The sequence below is a fragment of the Papaver somniferum genome, unplaced genomic scaffold, assembly GCF_003573695.1.
Source record: "Papaver somniferum cultivar HN1 unplaced genomic scaffold, ASM357369v1 unplaced-scaffold_10, whole genome shotgun sequence".
In the NCBI taxonomy this organism is placed as follows: Eukaryota; Viridiplantae; Streptophyta; class Magnoliopsida; order Ranunculales; family Papaveraceae; genus Papaver; species Papaver somniferum.
In genome coordinates this window covers 20,960,898-20,974,621 of record NW_020618825.1, presented here as the reverse complement: position 1 = coordinate 20,974,621, position 13,724 = coordinate 20,960,898, and the positions used below count along the sequence as shown (strand labels likewise).

Below are 13,724 nucleotides of genomic sequence, written 5' to 3'. Positions count from 1 at the left end.
GACTAAAGGTTGGTCTAAATTTGTAAAAGAGAAAAGACTTGACGCTGGCGATACTGTTTACTTCGGACGAGGAGCCGCAGAATCATATAAAGATCGATATTATATCGATTGGAAGCACAAACCTTACTCCCCTGGAGATCTATCTCTATATTATCATCATCTTACCAACCCTCTTTCAAATTTCTCAAGGATGGGGGTTTCATCACCTACACGTGATCATTTGCAGTTAAATTATGATCGAAAGCAACATCATTCTTACCAGCAGCAGCTTCAAAAAAGATTATCACCATCGACTAGTATTGCTAGTTATGGTAATTGCAGTAATATTGTTTTGAGTAACAATCCAGCAGGGTCAGGACCAGTCACATATGTGGGATCAACATCATCATCACCAACAGTACATGATTGCCAAGCTCACGAGCATCAATATCAAAAATCTGGTACTGCTAGGATAATGCAACAGAACTATCCAGGAGGGCATAAACAAAGTCACATGGAAATGATTCTCAACTCAGTTCCGGTGGTCCATGGTAAAGCTGCAACTAAGAGAGTTAGGTTGTTTGGAGTGAACTTGGAATGTCTGGTACCAGAAGATGCTTAGCGTAGAATGTGACATTTCATCTTCGAATACCATGATGGAGTGGACCTAATTACCTAGTACCTACTCCTCATCATTCATGTTTGCGAGATGATTTACAGAATTTTGTTTATTATTGTTTGTTATCAGTATTTTGCTCATTTGTTATCAGTATTTTCGGAATCTCTAGTAGGATCAACAGAAGATATTCGGCCAAACTGCTGTATCAATATGGCTTGCTAATTAACAATAACATCTAGAGTTTCCAGTAGGGATGAGCATGGTCCAGTTTTTGCCTCATCCACATCCAATTCATAATAAGACGGATTTTGATTTTCACATCCAAATCCGATCCAACATCCGTCAGGAGCTGCTGGTCGGAAAAGGACTAAAAAAAGTTGATACTCGGGGCATGTACGGTTCCGACCCAAAAATTCCAAAAGCGACATTTTGAATTTTTGGCGACGGTATTATATATTTTTTTACCGTTCACACTAGAATTTTTCACAACCGTTTTGGTCAAACGAGGACTCGTTGAGTCCTGTTTCCTACAACAAACGTATTGTTGACAGTTGACTGCGTAATATTGAGTCCAGTTGACTGATCCAAGTACGCGGATGCCTCTTACTGAACACTCGAAAACGTACTGTTGACCGTTAACTCTGTAACATTGAGTCCATTTGAACAACTGTTGACCGTTGTCCATGTAACTTTGAGTCCAGTTGAATGACCCTACGCACTATTCGTGCACTCCAAAAAATGTTCTTACTGCAGTCATGTGCGTCATCGTTTCAGGTACATAGATGGTACTTTTGCGGTCACTTTTTGCCATTTTCGTCCTACTTATCTATTTTGGAACTTCTTGTAACTAGGCTGTTACAAGAAATTTCACCTTTTTTAAGTCCCTTTGAGCAACTGCAATCACGCGAGCAAAGCCAAAGACAAAAAAACTAAAAAAAAACTAAAAATTTTTGGTTTAGTCCGTGATATTACACTAGAGTGGAAGAGTAAATTTGGTCGAGCACACATATAATGTTCGCTTGGGAAAAAGTATACATCAGGATCACTTTATACATCCGCCCCATCAGCCATCAGGATCACTTTATATATGCGCCTCACTGAGACGTAACTTAGATGTACGCCTCACTATACGGACGGAAAATATACGTCCGCTTTAACTCAAACGTAACTTAAAAGCTCGCCTGCTAATAAATGAACATTTCAACTTCGCTCGATCAAATTTGGTTTTGGTCCGGGATTCAAATCAAATATAGTCTGATATTTGGGTTTGGTCTGCTTTTTATTTTTTAGTCCGTTCGACTGCGTGTGGTTTCTGGATCAAAATTTTGGGTTTAGTCGTCCATTGTGGATGCTCTTAGCGGACTAAATCTCAATCCGTAAGGTTGGATGTAAATGATACGATGACTTCCTATACAATTAAGTTTTGTAATATATCAGACAGAATCAATAAAAATGACTTAAATTCTCGTTTTTGTCCATCAAAAATGAGTATATAGTCGTTACAAATCGATCGTTATATACAATAAAAGATCTTTCCATGTGTATGACACAAAGAAGACCGAGATTGCACGTTTTGAGAATATAGTGATAAGAAAAGACTCAAAGTTTTTGCTTTTGTAAGTCAGTCAGGAAAGCATGCGAAACACACACATCAGGAACTCAAAAGAGCATGCGAGACACATGTCAAGAAGTCAGAAGAAAACTTGCACATGTGTGATAAACACGTACCAAACTTTTCAGCCAAAAGATAGGATCTAACACACCATGCATAGCTGCGTGCTTGCTTCGGTGCGAAGCACCGCGTGTACGAGAAAGGCAACCTTGTCCTTTTTCCGGTATTTATGTTCAAAATCTCTTAAAGTTTTAATCTATGTGGGACTAATGTTTTATCCATTCAATCGAAAAACAACCAAGTATGGAAAAGGTTTAGGGGTCAAACCACATAAAAAAACATTATTTGTTCAAAACCAAAGTTGCTTTCTCTAACTATCTGAACCTATAAAGAACTAAGAATTATAATGTTAAATAATAAAGACTGGATTTTCGAGAATGGACGTGACATTGACATTAGATATGGATTGAAAACTCGTCGAGCGATTATAATTCTGGCATACAACCGATAGAAAGTATTACTGACACTCAATTAATGGCAGACATTATTATTCTCATCTCATTACAAAACCAGGACTTTCATTGCGAGTGAATGAGCTGTAGATCAAGTATTAATACATCATTAATGAACGACTTAACAGTCATTATCTGAAGTGCACACGTATAGAAAGTAGGTGTGATTACATGTCACCCATAACTCACGTGACTACAAATAGGGAAACATAATTTGAAAGCTTAACCTGCACTGCTACTTGTGTTATCCTTCACCACTGCATTACTTGAGCTAATATCCCCTCGCAAGATCATGGGTGGTGCAACCACTGTGAGCTTGTCACGAAGCATTTTGAAACGAGGACCATGTAAGCCTTTGGTGAAGATTTCCGCCAACTGATCAAGAGTATGCACATAGAAAACATCTAGAGCTTTGGGATGCACCAGTTCCCTGACAAAGTGATAATCAAGATGAACATGTTTCATTTTAAAGTGCATAACAGGGTTTGAAGCAAGACTGATGGAGATGATGTTGTCACAACCTAGTTTAGGTGAACCAATAAGATCAAAATGTAAATCCTTGAGAAGAAAGCAAATCCAAACAACTTCAGCTTCACTGTTTCCTAAGGTCTTGCTTTCATCTTCTGTATTGGACCTAGCAACAGTAGGTTGCTTTTTGGATGACCAGGATATAACATTGGAGCCTAGAAAGATGCGGTAACCTCCAGTAGAGCGCCTATCACCAGGGAATCCAGCCCAATAAGCATTAAAAAAGCCTAAAAGAAAGGAATCACCTTTATTAAAGTGGAGACCATAAACAATAATGCCTTTAACATATCTTAATATCATCTTGGCTGCAATCAAGTGTGGAGTTTTGGGATGTTACATATGCTGACAAACAACATTAAAAGCAAAAGAAATCTCTGGCATAGTCTAGGTCAAGTAGTGAAGAGCACCAACTAATGACCTAAATTCAGTTGGATTATCCAATAAGTCACCATCAGTTTTATTAAGTTTCTCAGAAGCTGCAATAGGTGCCTGACAAGGTGTGGCACCCTCCATGTGATATTTATGAAGTAGATCAACTGCATATTTGGTCTGAGATAGAAAAAGTGAATTAGAATTCCTCTTGACTTCAAGTCCCATGAAAAAATGGAGATCACCCAGATCCTTGATTGGAAACAGCAGCTGAAGATGAGTAATGATACTTTGAAGAAACTTGGAAGAGCTACCGCTCAGCAAGATGTCATCAACATATACTAATGCAATTGAGAGTTGATTTCCCACCTTGTAAACAAAAAGGGAAGGATCTGATGGAAAGTTAACAAACGGTAAAGAGAGAAGAGCAGCACTCAGCTTGTCATGTCAGGCTCTAGGGGCCTGCTTAAGTCCATATGTAGCTTTGTGTAGAAGGCAGACATGATTTGGCTTGGATTCATCAACAAATCCTGGATGCTGAGACATATACACCACTTCCTTCAAATCCCTATGAATAAAAGCATTACTAACATCAAGTTGATGGATCTTCCAATTAAACTGCACTGTCATGGAAAGAATGATCCTGATGGTTGTTGGTTTAGTAACTGGACTGAAGGTCTCATAAAAGTAAATGCCTTGTTGTTGATGATAGACCTTACCTACTAGCCTTGCCTTGTATCTATCAATTCTGCCATCTGGTTTATATTTGATCCTGAAGACCCATTTGCAGCCAATGACATTATCAATATCAGTGGGATCAACCAAAGAAAATGTACCTGCATCAACTAAAGATTTGTATTTTGTAGCAGAGGCAATTCTCCATCCTTCTTCTTTGTGATATGTATTAATACATGTTGGTATTTTGGTGACCTTTGTAAGAAGAGCAACATCCAGAGGATGATAAGTGCCATAATAAGATTTTGGAGTCTTAATATCATGCTTACCTCTAGTAATCATTGAATGGTCATTCACAGTGATGGAGGATGATGGAAGTGAAGTAATGGACTCGGGTGGAGGAGTGATGGAAGTAGCTGACTCAAATGGAGGAGTCAGAGCAGTTGCTGACTCAATTGGAGTAGGAAAGAGCTCACTTGGAGACTGAGAGTAAGATAGTTGTTTATAAGGAAATGAAGTTTCATCAAAAGAAACATGCCTTGAAACATAAACAGTACTAGTAAGTGGATCTAAACATCGATAGCCTTTATGCTGAAGACTGTAACCTAGAAATATGCATTGCTTACTTCTATGCTCAAGTTTGTTAGATGTATAGGGCTTAACCCATGGATAACACGCACAACCAAAAACCTTCAAAAAGGCATAATCATGCAATTTGTGAAAAAGATGATGATAAGGAGTTGAGAAATTTAAAGACCTAGTGGGAAGCCTATTGATAAGAAAGTTTGCGGTGTGTAAAGCCTCAACCCGATAAGTATGAGGTAATCCTGATTGAGATAAAAGAGTCCTAGTAATGGCTAATAGATGCTTGTGCTTAACCTCAGCAACACCATTTTGTTCTGGGGTATGGGAACAAGTGAATTGATGATTAATTCCTTTTTGAGCACAAAATTGTTCTAGAAAGTTGTTTAAAAATTCACCTCCATTATCAGTTCTTATTGTGATCACTGAGTGTGAAATAATCTTTTCAATTCTAGTTACAAAAGCAGTGAAGTCAAGTTTAAAATCATATTTGGAATGCAAAGGAAGAATCCAACAATATTTGGTATAGTCATCAATAATTGGCATAATATAGACTACCAGAAATTGATTCAATTTAACAAGGACCCCAAAGATCCATATGCAACAACTTCATAGGTTGTTTAGATTCATTACATGAAAGTTGAAATGGAAATTTCTGACTTCTACATAGTTTGCAATCAACACAAGCAAAAGGTTTTTTGAGATATTTGAGAAATTAAGAAGTTTACTGTGTTTTTGTAAGGTTTGAAATGATGGATGACCAAATCTTTTTTGAATCAAAATTATCAGTTATTATAGAAGTAAGAGCATGATGAGGTGATATGAATTTGATTGGATAAATACCATCCCTATGTGGACCTTGGAAGAGAGTATTCCCAGAGTTCTGAGCCTTCATAGTAAAACCATGAGAATCAAGAGTTAAATAGCAATTGTTATCAGCAGTAAACTTGTGAATAGACAGGAGATTGTGAGATAATTGAGGAACAACAAGAACATCACTGAGTTGAAAAGAATGATCATTAACAATTTTACTAGAGTGTCCTGTGTGAGAAAAAGACATACCTGCTCCATTTTCTCTATGTATAATCCCAGAACCATCATATGAGGTGGATTTTTGAAGGAGTTGAGGTTGAGAAGTAATGTGACAATTTGTTCCACTATCAGCAATCCACTCTTCTTCATCAAAAATGTCTGCAGCAGCTAACATTGCACTGAGATTTGGTGGAGGTGCTCTTCCTTGATAAGAAAAATTGAGCCTCTTAGTACAGTTAGGACAAATGGTTTGAAGAATCAAAAATTTGAAAAGGTGGTGGTTTTTCTTGAACTGAGTAGCCTCTACCAGTAGAGTGTCTGCTGAAAATAGCTGGATTTGGATAACAACCACCAGTATAACCTCTTCCTCTGTAAGAACCTCTATAGTGATAAGAAGATCCCCTATAATTGTTCATATTGTTACTAGCTAAAAAGGCTTTGGCATTGGATTCATTCTTTAGAGTAGAATCTCTACCACTAACTACAGCCTCTTCACTAAGCAGGTTGTTTTGTAACTCAATACAAGATATTGGAGGATTTGTTCTTCATGGATGTGGAAATGGAATTTAATAAGTTTAAGGCTTTAAATGTGACAACAACTAGTTCTTTGTCTGAAACAATTTCTCCAGCAGCGGCTAATTGATCGGATAAAAGTTTGATTTCGTTAATCAAAGCAGAAAATGACTTAGTACCTTGAGTGATTGAGAGAAGCTTTGTGCATAATTGAATTGAGTGAGTTGATGATGCTCTTGCAAAGCGTTCTTCAATACTTCTCCATAATTCATGTGATGAAGTAGCTTGAGAGAAATAAGCAATCACTGAGTCTGAGATTGTTGAATTTATCCACATAATAATGGTTGAATCTTCATCTAACCAATATGTGTATAAGGGATTCTCAATTCCATTAATTTGATTACGCTGATTGTATACTGTGGAGGACAGGGATGAGAGCCATCAAGAAATCGCATCAGCTTGAACTTGTGAATCACCGGAGTCATAAAATTCTTCCAGGTAATGTAATTGTATTCTTTAAGCTTAAGATGAACAAAGTTATTTAGTTGATTAAGGCGAATGTTGGAGAACGAATTGGAAGTTGGATTTTCCATTGATCAAAAAATCTTGAAACAATCACAGATCTGAGATCGATAAAGAGGCAAGAAGATATCAAAGAAAATATTGAGAGAGACACCTCAAGATTGAAGAACAACGATGATGAAGATGACGAGAAAACTAAAATGAAAAATCCTGATGAGAAAAAAAAAAGCAGATCTGAGAATGAAATTTCTGAATCTGCTGAACTAAAATCTTGATCAGTGATTTCAGATTACTTGAAAAAGAGATGAAAAGAAGATGAAGATTAAAAGAAGGATCGAAAATACAGAGTTAAAACTAACTCTACCGTGTATGATACCGTAATGACACTCCATTAATGGCAAACATTATTATTCTCATCTCATTACAAAACCAGGACTTTCATTGCAGAATGAATGAGTTATAGATCAAGTATTAGTACATCCTTAATGACCGACTTAACTGTCACTATCTGAAGTGCACACGTAGAGAAAGTATGTGTGATTACAGGTCACTCATAACTCACGTGACTACAAAGAGGGAAACATAATATGAAAGATTAACCTGCACTGCTACTTGTGTTATCCTTCACCACTGCATTACTTGAGATAATAAGTATCAGAGTCACTCCGCAAAGACAAAGGGATTAACATCAGACAACTTCCAGACCTTGTATTTCTTATTTAAAGGAGTTATTTTTTCCCCTACCATAGTTTTCATTTGTTATAGATCTTTTCCTGCTTCGGGTCTGCCGTGATTTTCCATAGTTATCTCATTGTGAATATCCCCTCGGATTCATCTTTCTTAACTCTTGTCTTGTGGTCACGCCTGAAAGAATACTTTAAATCGTACCAAAAGAAACACAAGATCAAAATCTTATGCCTTCTTACAGTGTGCTGCCAAAAGATACATCCCCCTGGATGACTCATGCAAAACTGCTAAGGATTCCAATTTCACAATTTGGCGAGAAGAAGCTAACTTCTTATTTCCAGGTTCCGTTCACTGAAACTAGTTCAGATACTGACACACAGATCTTTAAACACATAACTCCTTGTATTTCTGCTGAGGAAAACTCAGCTCTAACTGACATTCCATCTATGTAGGAAATTTGGCGAGTAGTTAAGAACGTAAAATCAAACAAAGCGCCGGGACCCGATGGTTTTCCAGTTATCTTCTTCAAACATAATTGGGATATTGTAAGGTCACAACTAGTGTCAACAATAAAAAAAAAAATCAAAAATAAACATCTGCACAAAAACCTAAACAAAACTTTTCTATTTCTCATTCCCAAAAAGCCAGCAGATTTGAGACCTATTGGTCTATTAACACACCATATAAAGTTATAGCAAAACCCATGGCAAATAGGTTCAAGAAAACTTTAGAAAAAAATCTCTCCGTTACAATCTTCCTTCCTCTCATCAAGACAAATTTCAGATAATATAATGGTTGCACATGAGATAGTACTTTCAATGAGAAAAAGTAAAAAAAAAATGTAACATTGGTCTTAAGATTGACATGTCGAAAGCCTTCGACAGAGTTAACTGGAAATTCTTAATAAACACTATGAAAGCTTTTAGATTTTCTGAAGAGTGGTGTCAACTGATTTTTCAGTGTATTTGTTCCTCATCAATTGTTGTTCTTCTTAATGGAAATCCATGTCATGAATTTAAACCCTCTAAAGGGATTAGACAGGGAGATCCACTGTCTCCATACTTGTTCATTCTTTGTATGGAGGTTCTTTCTTGTCTCCTTTGTCATCTGCAATCTTTAAAAGAAGTTCAGGGAATTAAGCTAACTTCCGGAGCTACACCAATATCCAACTTATTTTTCGCAGACGAATCTGTTTAATAGAGTTGATCTAGTCAGCTGCAAAAACCTTCTTGATACTATTAATCTTTTCAGCTCTGCCTCGGGACAGGTTATAAACTTCTCTAAATCGGGTTTATTTTTCAGCAAGAAAGTACACAACAAACACCAAGGTATAATCTGTAGATTGTTAAAAATAAAGAAAATAAACATCAAAGACACCCACCTAGGAGTTCCGTTATTTATTGATAGATCAAAGCTAAAAAAATTTGATGGTATCATAAAAAAATGGAACAAAAGATAAAAAAACTGGCTAGGGAAAATCTTATCACAACAGTAAGATTGTGTTGAATAAGACTATCTTATCCAGTATGCCAATTTTTTATATGAGTGTTTTGTTCTACCAAAAAAAATAACAAAAGATCAATGACATTCAACGATATTTCTGTTGGGGAAAACACACAAACTCAAAAGGAATTTACATCAATTGATTTCCTGTGTAAACCAATAGAACAAGGGGGTTTAGGTTTCAAGGAAGCTAACAAAATTAACCAAGCTATGATAAGAAGAATAGCATGGACATTAGTCAGCAGACCATATGATATGTGGGCCCAAATCCTCAAAGGAAAACTTCAAAACAACTGGTGCTCTTCTTTCCAAGAAGAAATCCAATGCATCATGGATATGGAGCTGCATACTTCAAGAAATACAACACTAAAAAGATATAGTATTTTGGAAGTAGGGGATGGTACATCCATCAATATTTGAGAAGATAGGTGGCTACCAACAAGAGAAGAGGTTTTGCCTAAATCTGTTCTCACAACAAACTCCAATATAACACTTGTATCAGAGTTAATCAACTCTTCTGCAATCACTATATGCTAAGCTGCAAAACCAATCTTCTGTTACTCAGGTCCAAACAAAAAAGTTTTGGAAGGTCTATGGAGCATGGATACTTCTCAAAGAATTAAATTGTTCATATGGAAATGTCTACAAGATGCCTTACCAACAAGACTGAAGCTGGGAATTGATGAAAAGTGTGTCTTCTGCAATGAAAAAGAAGAATCAACATTTCATTTATTCTTTGACTGTGGTTATGCAAAATCAATTTGGAAATTACATCCATTTGCAGTACAGAGAGTATTTTCTAACTATAACTTCATAACATCTCTTTCTTAGATATATACAATGTTTGGAAGGAAGGTGACATAAACTCAATTTCGGCACTAGCAGCAACTAAATGCTGGTTAATATGGAAAGAACGTTGTCTGAGGGTGTTTGAAAAAAAACAAAGATCACCTAACCAACTAGCTTTAGTTATATCAAAACATTATGAATATTGGCATCCAGTAACACAAAGCATAACTAAAACTCATCAATGCAGTCAAATAACTAATGCTAAGGATACTTGGGAATTCCCAAATCCTAGAACCCTGAAATTAAATTGTGATGCTTCTTGGATATCTTTTAAAACTGATGCAGGTATTGCTTTGTCTTACGTAATTGGACATGGGATTTCAAAGGAGAAGAAATGGAAAGATGCAGGAGTTCATCAGCTGAAGAAGCAGAAGCTTTAGCTTTGCTGCAGACAACATAATGGTCCATTACAAAGGAATTGCAAAATCTCGTCGTTGGAGGGGATAACAAATCAACTATTAACTATCTACAAGGACAGGACACTACAATCAGCTGGCAAAGTAAGGCAATCTTAGACGAAGTGAAAAAACAAGCAACAAATCTCGTTTCTTTTGGAGGTTTTAAGCTATTTAACAGAAAGGGAAACAAGGTAGCAGATCTTTTGGGCAAGAAAGGAAGAACACAAACTTATACTGTTTTAAGTTTTTCTGAAACACCAATGTTTTTAATTCCTGCAATAGCCTATGACGCTGTCAGGGCTTTAGAATTATGTAATATGAATGTAAACTCTGTATCTTTTTCAGTGGATTCTTATCACACAGATTCAGCCGTCAGACGGACTGCTCAATCTGAGCTTGTTCCAAATGAGCCTGAATCTTCATATTAGCTTTCCGTGCAGTAATCTACCACTTTATCTTCCAAAAAAAATAATGTTGAGCCGCTTGGTCGATCATTTCGTCGTCAATTAACTTTTCATGCCCGGGATGGGCCTAAGATTATAGGCCATTACATACAGCCTACCATTTGCAGAAACAATGGAAACTGTAGAATACCATACAAGAGAACTGGGACGGTACCAAACAGGCATGCAATATGTGGATAACTACAACTATAAGAAAAATCATCCATCCGTAAGAAGACACGGCAAAAAAAAAGAAATTTGTATTTATGTGTAACCATTTACAATACATAAATTAGAAACACATAAGCAAAAAAAACAAAGAGAGAAGAGACAGAGAAAACAGTGGGAAGAAAATCAAAACATGAAAATAAATTACAAACTAAAAAGTGTATCCAGGACCATCTTGCTAGATGATCACGGCTTGCTAACTCTTCATTTTCAACTGAATCCATTAATTTTATATCTTCTTCTCCCAATTCTCTCAACTTCACTAAGGTGTTCTTGTGAGGCGATATTTGTATAAATGCATTAGAATCCACAAGCTTTTTTGAGGTTGAAGCTATTGCATCGTAAATACCAAGAGAGCTACCATCAAAATATAAAACACCACCACTCTTAGTGAAGGCTAATGGTTCTCTTCCGAGAAGACGAAACTCTTCACTCCAACCCAATGGCTCATCGTTCTTCTTTTCTTGTAACCATATGTCACTCCAAATGCATCCCGTGATTTGACAGTAATACCTGATAGCATAATATAAAGCCGCACCAATAACCCCTATAGAGAAATCATACCTGGCCTTTTCAAGTGGCAAAGGAGGGGTTGAAAACTTGCGAAACTTTTCCTCAGCCAAATCAAAAACAAAAACCAATCCTCCTACATAATCCACCCAATACAGCGCCTCGTTCACAAAGACACTATGTTCGACATAAGTTTCACCAAACATATTATCAAACTTCCCAACAGATCTCCACCCGTTGCCACTGCCAAGAGTGTAGACAGCAACCTTTGTAAAGCCAGGTTCTCTCCATAGCTCGTACACTTCAACAACTTTGTATTCATTAGTTAAAGGAAGATAACCAAACCCAGTCGAACAATGAATATTATGATCATTATTCTTAACATTGGGAAGCAAAACATATTCTTTAGTCAAGGGGTTACAAATACAAGTAGTGTGATCTCCATATCCATGTAGACAGACTAAACCATTAACAGAACCGATAACCTTATAATAAGTAGATGTAAATGGAGGTGCTAAATTGAACCCTCTAATACGATGAACAGGCATCTCATCATGAGTATCACTATATTCAAATAGTGAAGTTTTTGATTCTTATCCTTAACAAGAAAACTCAACTTACCAGAGTCAACAGCAGCAGAATGACTAAGATGAGTTAAATGCATTTGAGAGAATGATGGATTATGAGAAGAAACAAGATTTCTCCACGGTCGACATACTAATTTACTCTCTAATACTGATTCAGTTGGTAAACGAGCTATGATGTCTAGTAGAATGTCTGCTGGGAGATCCTTGATATTCGGCAATCCCATTAAGGAAGAGGGATTTACACAGAGAAGAGAGTTGAGAAAATTTGGGAATTCTGGTTGTTGGAGTAGAGTGTGAGAAGTGGTACGGTGTGAGTGAGCACTGGTATTGACTTCATATATCTTTGTTCTCTATGAAATTTGTATTCTCTTCTCCTGATGTAGAGCACTTTGTTGTTGTCTATTCTTGTTCACAACTCTCTATTTCTCTTGTCATTTATAGTGGGAGAACTCACCCTAACCCACAAAGATAGTTTAAGCATCCAGCATTCCACCGATTGTATGTCAAATACTTTTGTCAACCGCATGCCTCCAATAATAAGGTATATCCTATATACGACCGTGCATAGGAATGATGGCTGACTTTTGCAAAGGAATGGGCTACCAGATATTATAATGGCAGTGGTTTTGGAGATGGAGTTTGATGGCCGGAAATTAGCTCCATTTCAATTATCCTGCGAAACAACAGTTGAAGGCGGGACGTTAATAAGCAAACGGAACAACGAATCCAGCCAAAATACAAATTTACTGGTCGTGAAGTGAATATTACTACTACCAGAAACATTATTCTCAGATTGTTTTGACTCTTAGGGACACCGATTCACAAACTTAAGTTTGCACCAGGGTATCTGACAAGCACCTAAGAATTTGCTTTTCGATTTATTAAAGAAAAAACGCAATAATTAAAGGACAGTAATGATTTTGCTGGGGCATTACAACAGTGCATACATTTTTGGTGCTTACGTGATGCTGGTGGGCACTTGCTCGTCTCTCCACCAACTGCTTTAGGATGCAAGTCAAGTTGTAACTACCATTCAAGCTTAAATAAAGTTTCTTTTGCATAAAATAATGTCTACATATAAATGAATCAAAAAGAAAGCCCACACTTTGTGTGCCGTCGTGTCGTGGCAAAGAATTTTGTGTTATATACTCCAGAAACATCTCATTCTCATAAACTTTCTCCGGAAAAAAGACTGATCAAGAAAACCAAGCAATAATCTGGAGAGAAAAATTATTTTTTTTTGATCGATAAAGAAGAATGCATTGATCAAAAAATAGGGATACAAAAATGCAGCATCCAAGATGGAATGTGCAGAAAAAGAGAAAAAAAAAACTGTACAAAAAAGAAAAAAAACGCTGAAACTATTCATAAACACAAAACAGCCATGTCTATATCCGAATTAGCTGCTAAGCTACCAATTGATCCACCCGTTAATAATTTAATGTGAATGAAAATATGTTACCAGTCGATGTTGCGGTGGTACTGGTACTGCAGTCACATAAATTTAGAAAGCGTTCCCGAAGCACATTTGATCTCCTCATGTTATAGCTGATTACCCTGAAATTCCAACTATTAC

General features: G+C 36.7%; 1 protein-coding gene across 2 annotated transcripts; it reads right to left on the bottom strand.

Annotated features, from left to right (window-relative positions):
- Positions 1 to 11,068: 11,068 nt before the first annotated feature.
- Positions 11,069 to 12,980, bottom strand: LOC113326961 (F-box/kelch-repeat protein At3g06240-like). 2 transcript variants are annotated; one of them, XM_026574615.1, is made up of 2 exons: positions 12,923 to 12,980; positions 11,069 to 12,821 (listed from the first exon to the last, which is right to left on the bottom strand). In XM_026574615.1, exon 2 carries the CDS (start codon positions 12,107 to 12,109, stop codon positions 11,102 to 11,104), a length of 1,008 nt encoding a protein of 335 aa, XP_026430400.1. In that variant the 5' UTR covers positions 12,110 to 12,821; positions 12,923 to 12,980; the 3' UTR covers positions 11,069 to 11,101. The 2 variants fall into 2 exon arrangements, with proteins under 2 accessions (XP_026430400.1, XP_026430401.1); XM_026574616.1 differs by having other exon boundaries at positions 12,920 to 12,955.
- Between the last annotated feature and the right edge of the window lie 744 nt (positions 12,981 to 13,724).

What these genes read in the sequence shown, in the direction of transcription:
- LOC113326961 (XM_026574615.1), bottom strand. Translation starts at nt 12,109, where the DNA reads ATGCCTGTTCATCGTATTAGAGGGTTCAATTTAGCACCTCCATTTACA.